General features: G+C 33.9%; 1 protein-coding gene and 1 long non-coding RNA gene across 3 annotated transcripts in view; one reads left to right on the forward strand and one right to left on the reverse strand.

Annotated features, from left to right (window-relative positions):
* Positions 1 to 14,246, forward strand: part of LOC127728368 (uncharacterized) — a 242,517-nt gene that overhangs the window by 189,757 nt on the left and 38,514 nt on the right. The gene's annotated exons all lie outside the window — the stretch shown is intronic.
* LOC127728328 (uncharacterized) lies at positions 3,815 to 7,881 on the reverse strand. Of its 2 annotated transcripts, none has more exons than XM_052235676.1 (4): positions 7,770 to 7,881; positions 6,522 to 6,935; positions 6,006 to 6,178; positions 3,815 to 5,530 (listed from the first exon to the last, which is right to left on the reverse strand). In XM_052235676.1, the coding sequence occupies exons 2-4, from the start codon at positions 6,718 to 6,720 to the stop codon at positions 5,033 to 5,035; spliced, it is 870 nt and encodes a 289-aa protein (XP_052091636.1). In that variant the 5' UTR covers positions 6,721 to 6,935; positions 7,770 to 7,881; the 3' UTR covers positions 3,815 to 5,032. The 2 variants fall into 2 exon arrangements, with proteins under 2 accessions (XP_052091636.1, XP_052091635.1); XM_052235675.1 differs by lacking the exon at positions 7,770 to 7,881 and adding an exon at positions 7,076 to 7,181.

Here is a 14,246-nt window from a genome sequence, read left to right on the forward strand (position 1 = left end):
ATTTCAGAGAGATCCATACATTTGAACACAAGTTTTTGTCTGGAAATTAGAAAAATGCCTATTTTTGGCCCCTTATTCCTAAACTTTTTGGGCAATTACCCCAAACTCAATTCCAGCTTTCCCTTTGTGATATGGAACCTTGTAGTACAATTTCATAAAGATCCATACACTTACACACAAGTTCTTGTCATGAAACTAGAAAATTGCTTGCTTTTTGCCCCTTTTTGGCCCCCAATTCCTAAAATTTGGAGGCAATTACCCCCAAAATCAATCCCAGCATTCCCTTTGTGATATGGAACCTTGTGATACAATGTCAGAGAGATCCATACACTTACACACAAGTTATTGTCATGAAACTAGAAAAATGCTTGTTTTTTGCCCCTTTTTGGCACCTAATTCCTAAAATTTGGAGGCAATTACCCCCAAAATCAATCCCAGCATTCCCTTTGTGATATGGAACCTTGTGGTACAATGTCAGAGAGATCCATACACTTACACACAAGTTATGTCTGGAAGTTACAATAAAATGCTCCGCTGGGGCGCAGCTTGATACGACCGCAGAGGTCGAACCCTGAACAGTTGGGGCAAGTATGGACACAACATTCAAGCTTGATACAGCACTGAATTTGGATTGTAATTAAATATTTGACACAGCATAGGTTTCTGACACAGAATGAAAGTGGTCTAAGAACTTAAAAATTTTCAATTTACCTATTCATACATGTGATGGACTGTGAAACTCAGATCAGGAGATTGGGAAATTTTGGTCAGGAGATTAGAACTCAGATCAGGAGGTTTTTAATCGACATTAATTTTGTTGTAAATGTAACCGTGTGCTGTAAAAATGGTCTTTTAAAGTGTGTTTTCTTCAACTTTCCAACCAATTTATTATGTTTATAGTACCCTTGTATTTATAAAGTTTCTCCATCTTTATATTCTACCTGTTCAATCTAACATTGTTTTTTTCCAGTATGTTCTTTAAATTTTTTACTTCATATTCTATAAAACAATCATTGCAATCAGAACATTTGTTTAGCTGTCTGCAAATAGTTTTTATGTTTTTTTTTTTCTCTTGCAAATGGTTTTTATTTGCAAACTCAGAAATTCATTCTATCTGTAAAGTTAGGGTCATAGTTATTATATAAATTTCAATTTAAGCCTTAAAAGGAAGTATAGAATCCTCAAATAATTTTCAAATTATTATTTTTTTATTTGTCCTAAGACATTTAAAATCATTTAATAACCATCCTTTTATGATTATTTGTTCAATTTATATTTTATTTATATTCTTTTAAAAATTTTCATTATTAAAAGGAAAGTAACTTAAAACAGGATAAATCAAGGGAAGTAACCCAATAAATACACAGTTTTTGTTACACAACGGCAGTTAGCCTGAGGTAAAAATCGTTGCTTACCAGTATGTTTGACACCCAAGCTGACAAGTGAAGCCATATAATTATGCATGTTAATTGATTTACAGGTAAAATATAACTTCAGGTAATGTCAGTTACACCAGATGCCTGAGATGTTATGTTGGGCAGAAATTTTTCATTCATGAAAAATTTCATACACGGGATTTTTTCAACGGGAGGGGGGAGGAGACCCCTGAAAACGGGATTATTGTACTCCCGTCGGGAGGTTCACATGTATGCCTATTCAAACCATATCATTATTATTTGCTTTTATATATAAATCAGAAATAACCAATTTAAAATGGAAAATGTTAAAGAAAAAAAAGGAAAAAAAAAATCCCCCCCCCCCCCCAATTTTTTGAACCCCCTTATGATTCATCGCCCCAAAACTCAATCCCAGCTTTCCCTTTGTGGTATGGTACCTTGCAGTACAATTTCAGAGAGATTCATACACTTGAACACAAGTTATTGTCTGGAAACTAGAAAAATGCTTGTTTTTTGGCCCCAAATTCCTAAACGTTTAGGGCAATTACCCCCAAACTCAATTCCAGCTTTCCCTTTGTGATATGGAACCTTGCAGTACAATTTCATAAAGATCCATACACTTACACACAAGTTATTGTCCTGAAACTAGAAAAATGCATGGTTTTTTTTGCCCTTTTATGGCCCCTAACTACTAAAATTTTTAGGGAAAACCCCCAAAATCAATCCCAGCCTTCCCTTTGTGATATGGAACCTTGTAGTACAATTTCATAAAGATCCATACACTTACAAACAAGTTATTGTCATGAAACTAGAAAAATGCTTGTTTTTTGCCCCTTTTTGGCCCCTAATTCCTAATATTTGGAGGAAATTACCCCAAAAATCAATCCCAGTATTCCCTTTGTGATATGGAACCTTGTAGTACAATTTCATAAAGATCCATACACTTACAAACAAGTTATTGTCATGAAACTAGAAAAATGCTTGTTTTTTGCCCCTTTTTGGCCCCTAATTCCTAATATTTGGAGACAATTACCCCCAAAATCAATCCCAGCATTCCCTTTGTGATATGGAACCTTGTGGTACAATGTCAGAGAGATCCATACACTTACACACAAGTTATGTCTGGAAGTTACAAAAATGCTTATTTTTGGCCCCTTTTGGCCCCTAATTCCTTAACTGTTAGTACCATAACCCCCAAAATCAATCCCCACCTTCCTTTTGTGGTATTGAACCTTATGGTAAAATTTCAATGAGATCCATTCACTTAAACTAAAGTTAGAGTGCGAAAACTAATGTGTCTTCGGACGACGACGCTGGACGACGATGCCAACGTCATACCAATATACGACCACAAAAATTTTTTTTGCGGTCGTATAAAAACTGCAATTTTAGAGTCAAACGTAACGGCCAAGTGCAGGGTTCGATCTTGAAACCCCAGTGTTGACAAGCTTGAGATAGATGACCTTCTTTTTGTAGATCTTATGTTGATTATCATCCAGTTCTGTTGTTTTAGAAGATAATTGCCAAAATTCGCAAAAAAATGTCCTTTTAGGGTTTTCAGCTGTCAATCTATAGTTTCAATTATGTCAACTCATAAATTTATGGGGTTAGCTGTTTAAATTTTCTCTCTATGTATAAAGGTCAGATGTTGTTCTGAAAGAAGTCGATCATTCATTTTTGGAAGAAATAGAAAGTTTGTAGATCCTGCCATTCCAAGTATTACGGCCCTGCTAGATTTTCTCTTCATAATAATTTTAATATAGTAGATTATTCCATCGCATTTTATCTACATGTTCTTTCTTTAGCAATGAGGACTATGCGAGTTGGTTTGCAGCCACAAAACCACATATCCCTGAGGATCTTTCATGCCAAGTTTGGTTGAAATTGGTTCTGTTGTTTTAAAGAAGATTTTTAATAGAATTACATTGACAGATGACAACAACTGATACCAAGTGAAGGAAATAGGTAACATTGCCAAATTGGACAAGCGAGATAAATCAAACTTTAATGCTATAATGACTTAAAGTTGTTAACTTCTACTCATTTGGTCTCTGGTGAAGAGTTGTCTCATTGGCAATCATACCACATCTTCTTTGTTTTATATCAAACAAACTATAGAGGCTTTATACAGCCTGTGTAGTTCACCTAGGTTAATGTGCATCTTCAACAGTGGACACTCTCGAACATTGTAGAATAGAATTCATGCAACTCTTTTTGTTGATCCTGAATTGCTGATAATTTTTTCTGTTTACAGTTTCTCTCTATATTCTGTAGTTTTTCCCCAAACATAATTTGACTTATTTGTAGATCTTATTTTAATTTTGTATTTAATTTCTATTGACAGTTTTTACCTTTTATGGTTGAGTTCTTTGTGATAGCGGCCTACATACTAATTTTGTCACAATGAAAACAAACTATATATTTAACATTTTTATTCAATTTTCAATGATAAATAAATCTTAGAAATGTATAAAAAAATAACCTGCCATTACATTGTAACAAGATAGAGTCTATTACCAATATAGGTAATTAATAAATAATTAATTGTACCATATGTAAATATGATCATGGCCACAAATACCTTTTATTTGTACTTTAGAGTAATCTCCCATTGACCATGTTTCATTACATTATTCCTGAGTGCCATAGTTACAATGTATATATTTACATGTATGCAATGAAAGCAAGATTTTATTAAGAAGTAAATTTTCTTTAATCAAATGGTCTATAAACTTATTGTGTGATAAACTGTGATAAACTGACCTCATTTAAAATTTTCATTCAATCTAAATTCATTTGTAGAAAATTTCATAAATAATTAAGTAGGTTGTATGTACCCTTGAACAAATATTTTCTTCAAGGTTGATTCCAAGTGATTAACATACTATAAAATAAACTTTTAAATATTACTGAATGCAACATAATTAAATTTAAAACCTAGAATAAATTTGCAACATATGGCAACAAAAACTTAACAAAATGATAACGACTACTCTAACAACATAGGATTTAGGCATTTTTAACATATGTCTGCCATAAGAATCCTTTCTTTATAAATCAAATGACAACACAAATCTAAATCATGATGATGCAAAAAATATTCTCTACACATATGATGTTAACAAAAATAATATAATCTTTATATTTTTTATTTCTTTTTACCTTTTAAGATTTAACTTTTTTTCATTTTCTATTTTTTTTCCATACAAATATGTACTGTACAATGAATTATAGAGAATCATTAATGTGTTTGTACATGATGACCATCTGATGCATGAGGCCAAATTCTGAGTGTTTCTCTACACTTAAATCTTTTCTTATATAATAGTATTAAATCTTTTTTTTATATATTTAAATTGTCTTCTTCATATTTTTTTTCACAAATAAATATACCTACAATACAGGTAATTTTACAAACAAACAAACAAACAACCTTCTATAATACATACAAGTTAAACTGTGCTGATTACTTGACAATTTTTTCTTACGTTTTCAATCTTTATCTACTACACAATCTTACATGATTTCATGACTATTTCACAATGAAACAAAACATGTTAAACCACAACAAACAGATCTCAAGATACAAAAGTACCGTAACTCATTCAGTTCTTGCAATAAAATATCTGTTTTCATTATTTTGCTGCTAATTTTTGTACGAGCAAAGCTTTCATGTCTTTAGCCAATATTTCCATTTCTGCTATTTTTTCTCTTAGTTCTGCATTTACAACAACCAAACGGTTTGCTTCATCTTCCATTTCAACAAATTTCATCTTTCTGGTTTCTCTTGATCGTCTAGATGCAACATTATTCTTGTTTCTTCTCTCACGGTACTTTTGATCTGGAGCGACTTTCCTATTGATGCTCTTTGATGTAGAAGTGGATGCAATTTTAGTGGTTTCTACATCAGTATCAGGTGAAGGAGAGAGGCGTGGTTTCTTGGTGACATAGTCATGATCACTGTTTGGCTGCCAGTCTATGTCATCAATTTCACGCTTCACTGACACTGGAGATACCACTTCTTCACAGATGATTGATTCCTCTGGTACTGGTTCAACCACAAAAGAAGGATTGGATAAGGGTTCTATGTGTATAACATTCTGTACCTCCTCCATTTCCTCTAATGGTTGTTCCTGAAACAGATCAGTTAATTAATAATTTTAAAACTAATTTACTTTTTAAATTCAAATTTCTTGCTCATTCAAACATCTGAGTTTTTACACTTGCCAGAGGCAAATTGCCCCCCCCCCCCCTTTTATGGAGCTACATTTATGGATAATCCAGACTTTTTACCGGTTCCACTCCAAACTTTAGTTTGGGGCCAACAGGCAAGCCTTTTTCTAAAATCCTAGATTCGCATCTGCTTGTACCATTCAACAGCCAGATGATTCCAAGAAGTTAGATTTTATGTCATCCAATATGTATTTATAAAACTGCATTTAGTTTTTTTCAGAGTTTATAATGAGCAAGTTTGCATATGTTAATGTAAATTGACGATTCAAGTTAAAAAGCTTTATATGTAGACGAATTCAGTATACAGAAAAAAAGAGGATCTAATTAATAATATTGAGATCAATGTATTTGTAAACATAATAAAACAATACTTACTGGTATCAGGAATTCTGAAAGATCCATGAAGCTATCAAGGAAGTCATCCTCAGACATGTTATGGGCATCGACTGGCATGTCGATGTCCAATGGGAAGTTCATATCTTCTAAGGAAAGACTTTCTTTTTTTATTTCTTTAAAATTGGTCATATCCATGGTCATGTCATTCCACTCTAAAAAAATGAAATTAACATAACATGATCATCTGCCATGCAAAACTTTGTCCTGTTTCATTTCCACTGTTAATCTTCCAATCATGCTCTCCTCACTTCCTCACATCTTTTTGTTATCTTTCAAAAACTACTATGTCTTAGTATACAAGAAAAAGAAACAGTACCTAGGCATTTTAAATACCTGTAAATTACAAATGTATTATTTTTACTTTTTTGCGTATATTAATCTCTATTTTTTTCTATTTGTTCATGTATTAAAGTACTTCAAATAATTTAAATATTTTAAACAAATGTAAATTATACATGTTTGTCAGATCTTATTATTAGTTTGTTAAAACTATACCTTTGTCAAATGGGCCACTTGATTTTTGGTCCAAACGTAGTGAAGTCATTGAAGTGTTGGATGTCGTGGGTAATATCTGTTTCAAATCCCAATCCAAAGACTGTTCCTTCTCCTCCAGGAATTCTGAAGTCCAACAAGTCCACGAGTTCGTCCAGGTTTCTTGGGGCTCTGCCCATACAGCCTGTGGCACTATAGCCATTTTGTTGCTCCGATTTACTGTCGTCCGGTCCGTACATGGTTTAGAAGAGTCCTGTTTTAAAACGGGGGTCTTCTTGTGTCGAATCTTGGCAGTTAAACGCCTAACTATTCGGCAGAAATCTGCTCTCTTTCTCGGATCTGAAAGATCCCTTCGTCTTGACTCAAGTCGCTGAGGACTTTGGCTTCGTGTTTGGCTTTTGCCGGACCTGGCCGGGACTGAAAGAAAATAGAGTAAGAAATAAAACCTGACCAATCTTTTTGATATTTTTGGGTCATATCGCGAAAATATTGTTTTAACTGTTCTTTGATCAATTTGTCTTCGTACAGAAGTGTCCCCCATTACTATAAAAATTTACCTATTGTTGGGTACTGTGTTGCTTGTTCTTACATTCGTCTTAATGCCGGCTATTGCGCGAACATAGGCTCTTATGGTGCAATACTTTCTAAAATAAGATATGATGAAGTGTTTAAAAATACTACCCAATCAGATTACTTTATCTCTATCATAATTTCTATTTTTGTATCAATCAAAACATCGGAACTTGGCCTTTTCTTTGATCGGTACGAATACACCCGAGAATTTTCCGAAACGTCATGTGTAAATTTTCTTCCATGTGACAAAGCAAAAATTGACGAAATTAGAAGTCCTAGTCATTTAGCCAATCCAACAAACCCACAAACCGCAACTGATAATCAATATTAAAGATGAATGTACTAGGAATTTGATTTATTTTCCCTTCAACATTTAGAGTCAAAACTAAACTTATGTAGCGATTTAAAAGTAAAAGTATTTAAACGGTCGGATCTTCGTTTTTTTTTAAATGAACAAACAAAATGTACGACCGTAGGTGAAAAAATAACGGAACAGCCAACCTTTGATCCCCTAGCAGCCAATGGTTTGTTTGTAAACAAAAGGATATTCATAGGACTTGCTTATGCTACTTACCAAATGCTGACTTAGCATAAGCAAGGAATTGTATATTATGATCTATTATTTAAAACGTTGGCGGACCGGATGAAATACACAAACAAATATTTAAAAATACTTACTAAAATGTTTGAGTGTAATGTTGTTATATTCATTCGATCTGAGTTATATTGTAATGCTTCGGAAAAAAATACTATGATTAACTTCTACCGATATTCCTTATATACTGGTGGATTTTCAACACGTCATTTTTAACCGGATTTTTTGTATAGTGACTCTAGAATATTCGTTTGCTAGAAGTTTCTTTACCGAATAAAGAGGGTGTAGATGGGGGTTTACAGAATAGAGGATAATTGGCAAAAAATATAATGAATAGAGAAAAATGGACCAAAAAATAAAGAATAGAGAATAATGAGGTGATATAATATAAAGAATAGAGTATAATGAGGTGCTAAAATTTAACGAATAAAGAATAATGAGGTACTGAAATATAGAGAATAATGGGCAAAATGTATAAAGAATAGAGAAAAATGGCCTAAAAGATTAAAGAATACAGAAATGAAGGACCCCCATTTAGACCCTCCTTAAAACCTATGACTCCCCATATGCTTACATTGAGGCTTTATCCGTGTTGGAGCTATACATGAGGGTCAGGATCGGGGTTCTTTATTTTTGTATTATTAAATTTTTTAGCCGTTTTTCTCTAATTCTTTATAAATTTTGCCAATTATTCTCTATGCTTTATATTTTAGGACCCCATTACTCTCTTTTCTTTATCTTTTTTGTCCTTTATTCTGCAACATTTGCCCATTATCTATTCAGTAAACCCCATCCAGTCGACCCTCATACATAAACATTGATTCTTCACTTTTGTTTGGAATTTATGAATAATTTGAAGCTACATCTGTACTTTATTACTACTAAAATAATGACTTTGAACAAAAATTACTGTAGAAATTAAAAGATATCTACATGTATGGAATATCTGGCAATAGTAGAAAAAAGCTATTTTCAGCCGGTCGCTTTTAAAGTATTTTTAAATTTAAGCAGCTTAACTCACATCCATCTTTAGAGGCTTCTTTTATTTTTATTTTATTGCTAAACTTGTAAATCATGCATTCTTTTCTTCATGCTTATAGCTGCATGCAGACTTTTAACTGAAGCTTATTCGTTTGTTACTTATATAGATAACTATTCCATGGCGAAAGTGTTTTCGCTTGCCAGAGGGATACTGAAGTCAAAAAAAAAGTGTTTAAAAAAAAAATACAAAATTAATTGTCACAATTTTTAAAATTTTACTTTGGTTGGATAAGATGATACATAATCGAAAAAAAAATGACCACTTATGAATACTTCCATTATTGTAGTCCGAAATTTCGGCACTAACAATATGCAGAGACCACGGAACTCCCATGCAATAAATATGAAATATCCGTTAGTTTGATTACTGGCGAATGGTCTATGAAGAAATCTTTTAATTCGTTTTTATACGACCGCAAAAAATTTTGCGGTCGTATATTGGTATCACGTCGTCGTCGTCCGAAGACAGTTGGTTTCCGGACAATAACTTATGTGAACGGACTGATCTGACATTCAAGTAAAAGTAACGTTTTCTGGATACCTTCTTACTTAATGCTAGCGCAGTCACGAAATAACCAAATAAACCCAGGTTCTTTACATAAACAATGAAGACCAGTTCTGCCCTGGACACCTTGTCACACTAGGGGACAAGTGTCTACAACAACCGACATAACGGACAATTCTCTGGGAGGACAAAGCTAATACTTGACCGGGAAATGATTATGACAAGTATAAGCCAGCATTCTAGGAAGGGAAATCTTAAAGAAATAATACCTAAATTATCATATTTATTTCATACCAAAATACACAATAAATATTCTTATATTATGACAGTAAGTTGTACAACAATACAGAAGTTAAATAAAGGGGGAAAATGTATTACTTTAAGTAGGGCTTTTAAATTGTACCATTTGAACCATTTTAGTCCCAAGTCCTAACGTTCATGCTCTCCGGTTACACTTAAATAGTATACCGTAATTTAAATAGAAATCTATGAAATTTAAACACAAGGTTTATAACCACAAAAGGAAGGTTGAGATTGATTTTGTGGTTAAGATCCTAACAGTTTAGGAATAAGGGACCAAAAAGGGGCCAAAATAAGCATTTTTCTAGTTTCCAGACAAAAAACTTGTGGAACGGTGTATGCATCTCTCTGAAATTATACTACAAGTTTCCATACCACAAAGGGATGGTTAGGATTTGCTTTGGGGGGTTATGGCTCAAACCGTTAATGAATTAGGGGCAAAAAAGGGGAAAAACAAGGGTTTCTGGTCAATGGACAATTAAGACAATTTAAAAACAGTGTAAGGGAGGTAATCCAAACACAACGTTTTGATTACCTCCCTTACACTGCTTTAAAATCACGTATAAAGAAAGAAACTCAATTTTTCAAAGTGAAAAATTGGAGGTCACAATTTTTTTTGCTAATTCTTTGTATATAGTCTGAAATCAGATTTAATAAGTATTGCACAACAGCACAGTGTATTGCACAACAGCAAGAAATCTTCAATTGAATATAAATTCAAATCATACATTTGGATTCGAGACAATAACTTTAGTTTAAGTGTATGGATCCCTATGATTGATTGATTGATTGTTGGTTGCTTAACGTCCAGTGGCAAATATTTCATGCATATTCAGGACGAGAACAAGTTCACAATAAATACAATAGGTAGGTTCTGTAATAGATAAAGGGGTTAAGGTCGGAGAAATTTAGACTGCCACGGGAAATGAGGGTATATTGGATAGGGACAGAAATTTAGCCTTGCAACAGGTCACCTACGGACCCCTCAAAGAGTTGTTGCAAGGGTTCTTAACGTGCAAAAAGCGTGGCACTCTCTTTACACGAGGCATCGGATTTAACGTCCCCATTCTGACCGGACGTGGCTGCAAATTTGTACATCCCGCACAGCCAAACGGACGCCCCACTTTAGCACGGGTTTTACTGCCGGTCGGAGGAAGACCAATGGTGACCATACTTCTATTCCCCAGTCACCCTTGGGGGGTGGATCCCTATGAAATATAAGCAAAAGGTTCAATACCACAAAAGGAAGGTTGAGATTGTTTTTGGCAGTGATGGTCCAAACCGTTCAGGAATTAGGGGCCAAAAAGGGTCTCAAAAACAAGCATTTTTCTAGTTTTCAGACAATAACTTGTGTTTAAGTGTATGGAAGTCTCTTAATTTGTACCACATTTTACAAAAAGAAAATTTCTTCAAAATTGGAGGGGGGGGGGTAAATTTTTTTCCCGCCTTAAGATTGAAGAAATTGTCAATTTTCCAAAGAAAAAAATTGGGCGTCACAATTTATTTTGCCAATTCTTTGTATATAGTCTGAAAACAGATTTACTTAGTATTGCGCAACAGCACAGTGTATTCACAACAGCAAGAAATCTTCAATTGAATATAAATTCAAATCATACAACCAATTTCAAGTTCTTTGACTACATTTATTCTGTGTCAGAAACCTATAATGTGTCAAATATTTAATTACAATCCAAATTCAGACCTGTATCATGCTTGAATATTGTGTCCATTTTTGCCCCAACTGTTCAGGGTTGGACCTCTGCGGTCGTATCCAGCTGCGCTCGGCGAAGCAGTTTATTTCATGTGCTATCAGTTGTTTGAAAAACACAGATTTCTGAAATATATAACATATTATTTACCGTATTTCGAAACAGTTTGGCAACTTGTAATCCACAGGCGCTTTGGGAATGGACCCCTTATTTTCTTTTTGTTTTAAATTTTTATTTAGTACATATTCTTCAATGTTATAACCTATTTTCACTTATCTGATTAGTGTGTTCTTGTTCTGATCCATACTATAATGTAAAATATAAGAAAAGATGGGAATCATATTTAAACTAATGTTGTTGTCATTATCGTATGGATATGTGAATAGGTCAAAATATTAAAGAATATTTTATGATAAGTATCAAATCGGCAAAAAATAGAAAAAAAGGGGGGTCCATTCCCCGAGCGCTTGTGTTATGATCCACTTCTATTTAACAAACTAAATTGTATGAGTTAAAATATCAAATGTATATTGTCACTACAAAATCATAAATGGGAAGTTTTAAAAGTAAGACTGCTTTGCCGTAAAAGAGTTTATGGTACCCGACGGAAACTGATTTTTTTTTTCATTTCGAAATTTTTTAGATTTTTCGTTATGGACATTTAAATGATTAATAAAAGTTGTTCGGAAAGTATATATTTGGCAGACATCCAGCTGAAATAAATATTGCCCTACTTCTTTAATCGGTCAAGGTAAATCAAACATTGATGATGAAATACACAGCAATATATATATTTAGATCGATACAGTTATCTTAAATTATCCATTAAGGCAAAGGTAAATCGCCAATGTAGCACAAAAGTTTAACTGTTAGTGCATAAATAATGATACTATCATTAACGTTAATATAAAAGTAATGTACAATTGAACGGAAGATCTATATATATTCAGAATAAGTTCAAAATCTGATGAATTCCATTTCTCCGGAACCGACACCACAGGCGCTTACGGCATGGACCCTCTATTTTTTCCTTTTCCCTTATGGGGCGATGTCTGCGTCAGCGTCCGAAGACATTTTGGTTCGCAGACAATAACTTGAGTATAAGTGTATTGGTCTCTATGTATTAAATTTTAGCACAAGGTTCCACAAAAGTGGCGGATCCAAAAGGGGGGCCGGGGGTTGGACCCCCCTTTTATAAATGGCTGGATCCGCTCATGCATACTACTAAAGGATGGTTGATTTTGGGATTGTTTTTTTTGGGGGGGAGGGGGCTAATCGTCCTATCGGTTTTGTAATTAGGGACCAAAAAAGGTCAGTTTTACTGGTTCATAGAATATAGATTGGTTCGCAGACAATAACTTTAGTATAAGTGTATGGATCTGTATGAAATTTTAGCACAAGGGTTCCATACCACATTAGGAGGGTTGGGATTGATTATGGGGGTTATTATCCTAGCGGTTTTGTAATTAGCGGCCAAAAAAGGTCAGTTTTACTGGTTCATAGAATGTAGATTGGTTCGTAGACAATAACTTTAGTACAAGTGTATGGATCTGTATGAAATTTTAGCACAAGGGTTCCATACCACATTAAGAGGGTTGGGATTGATGAAATGGGGGTTATTGTCGTAGCTGTTTTGTAATTAGGGATCAGAGAGGGGTCAAAAACAATTAGTTGTCTAGTTCACAGACAATAACTTGAGTATAAGTGTATGGATCTCTATTAAATTTTAGCACAAGGTTCCTTACCACAACAGGAAGGTTGGGAATTATTTTGGGGTTATTGTCGTAGCTGGTTAGTATTTAGGGGCCAAAAACAAGCATTTTTCATGTTTCAGGACAATAATTTGTGTATAAGAGTATAGATTTCTTTGACATTTTACCACAAGGTTCCATACTTCAAAAGGAAAGTTGGGATTGATTTTTTGGGGGTCATGGCCCAAACCGTTTAATAATTAGGGGTCGAAAAGGGGCCAAAAACAACATTTTTTTCTGGTTTGCAGGCAATAATTTGCGTATAAGTGTATGGCTCCCTATCAAATTTTAGCACAAAGTTCCATACCACAATAGAAAGGTTGGAGTTTATTTTGGGGGTTATTATAGTAGTTGTTTAGGAATTGGGGGCAAAAAGGGGCTAACAATAAAAACAAATTCTGGTTCACAGACAATAACTTGAGTATAGAAGTGCATGGATCTCTATAAAATTTTAGCACAAGGTTCCTTACCACAATAGGAATGCGGTAGGGATTTATTTTGGGGGTTATTGTCGGAGCTGTTCAGTAATTAGGGGCCAAAAAGGTGTCAAAGACAAGCATTTTTCATGTTTCAGGACAATAATGTGCGTATAAGGATCTCTATGAAATTTTATCACAAGGTTCCATACTTCAAAAGAAAAGTTTGGATGGATTTTGGGGGTCATTGCCCAAACCGTTTAGGAATTAAGGGCCGAAAAGGGGCCTAAAACTAGGATTTTCTGGTTTCTGGACAATAACTTGAGTATAAGTCTATGGATTGCTATTTAATTGTGCCACAAGGTGTTATACCATAAAGGAAGGTTGGGATTGATTTTGGGGGTTATGACCCTACCGGTTTAGGAAAAAGTGGCCCAAAACCATACTTTTGTTATACTTTGTATAAGTTGTTTATTTCTTGACCAATTTCAATGGAGTTTAATTCTAAGTCTTGAATTCTTGGGTTTTTTCAATATGCTGAATCTAACTCTATTAAGATTTTTAATTTTGGGGCCTCTCTTCAAATTGGTCCACATTAAGGTTCAAAATTAAACTTTGTTTGATTTGAAAAAAAAATGAATTCTTGGGGTTCTTTGATATGCTGCATCTAAGCGTGTATTTAGATTGTTGATTTTGGGCACAGTATTCAATTTGGTCCAAATTGGGGTCAAAATTAAACTTTGTTTGATTTCATCAAAAAATTAATTATTGGTCTATTTTTATGTGCCCAATCTAACAGTGTTTCAGATTTTGATTTAGGGGCGGGTTATTAAAACTG

Source organism: Mytilus californianus, unplaced genomic scaffold (genome assembly GCF_021869535.1).
Source record: "Mytilus californianus isolate M0D057914Y unplaced genomic scaffold, xbMytCali1.0.p SCAF_2, whole genome shotgun sequence".
Taxonomy (NCBI): Eukaryota; Metazoa; Mollusca; class Bivalvia; order Mytilida; family Mytilidae; genus Mytilus; species Mytilus californianus.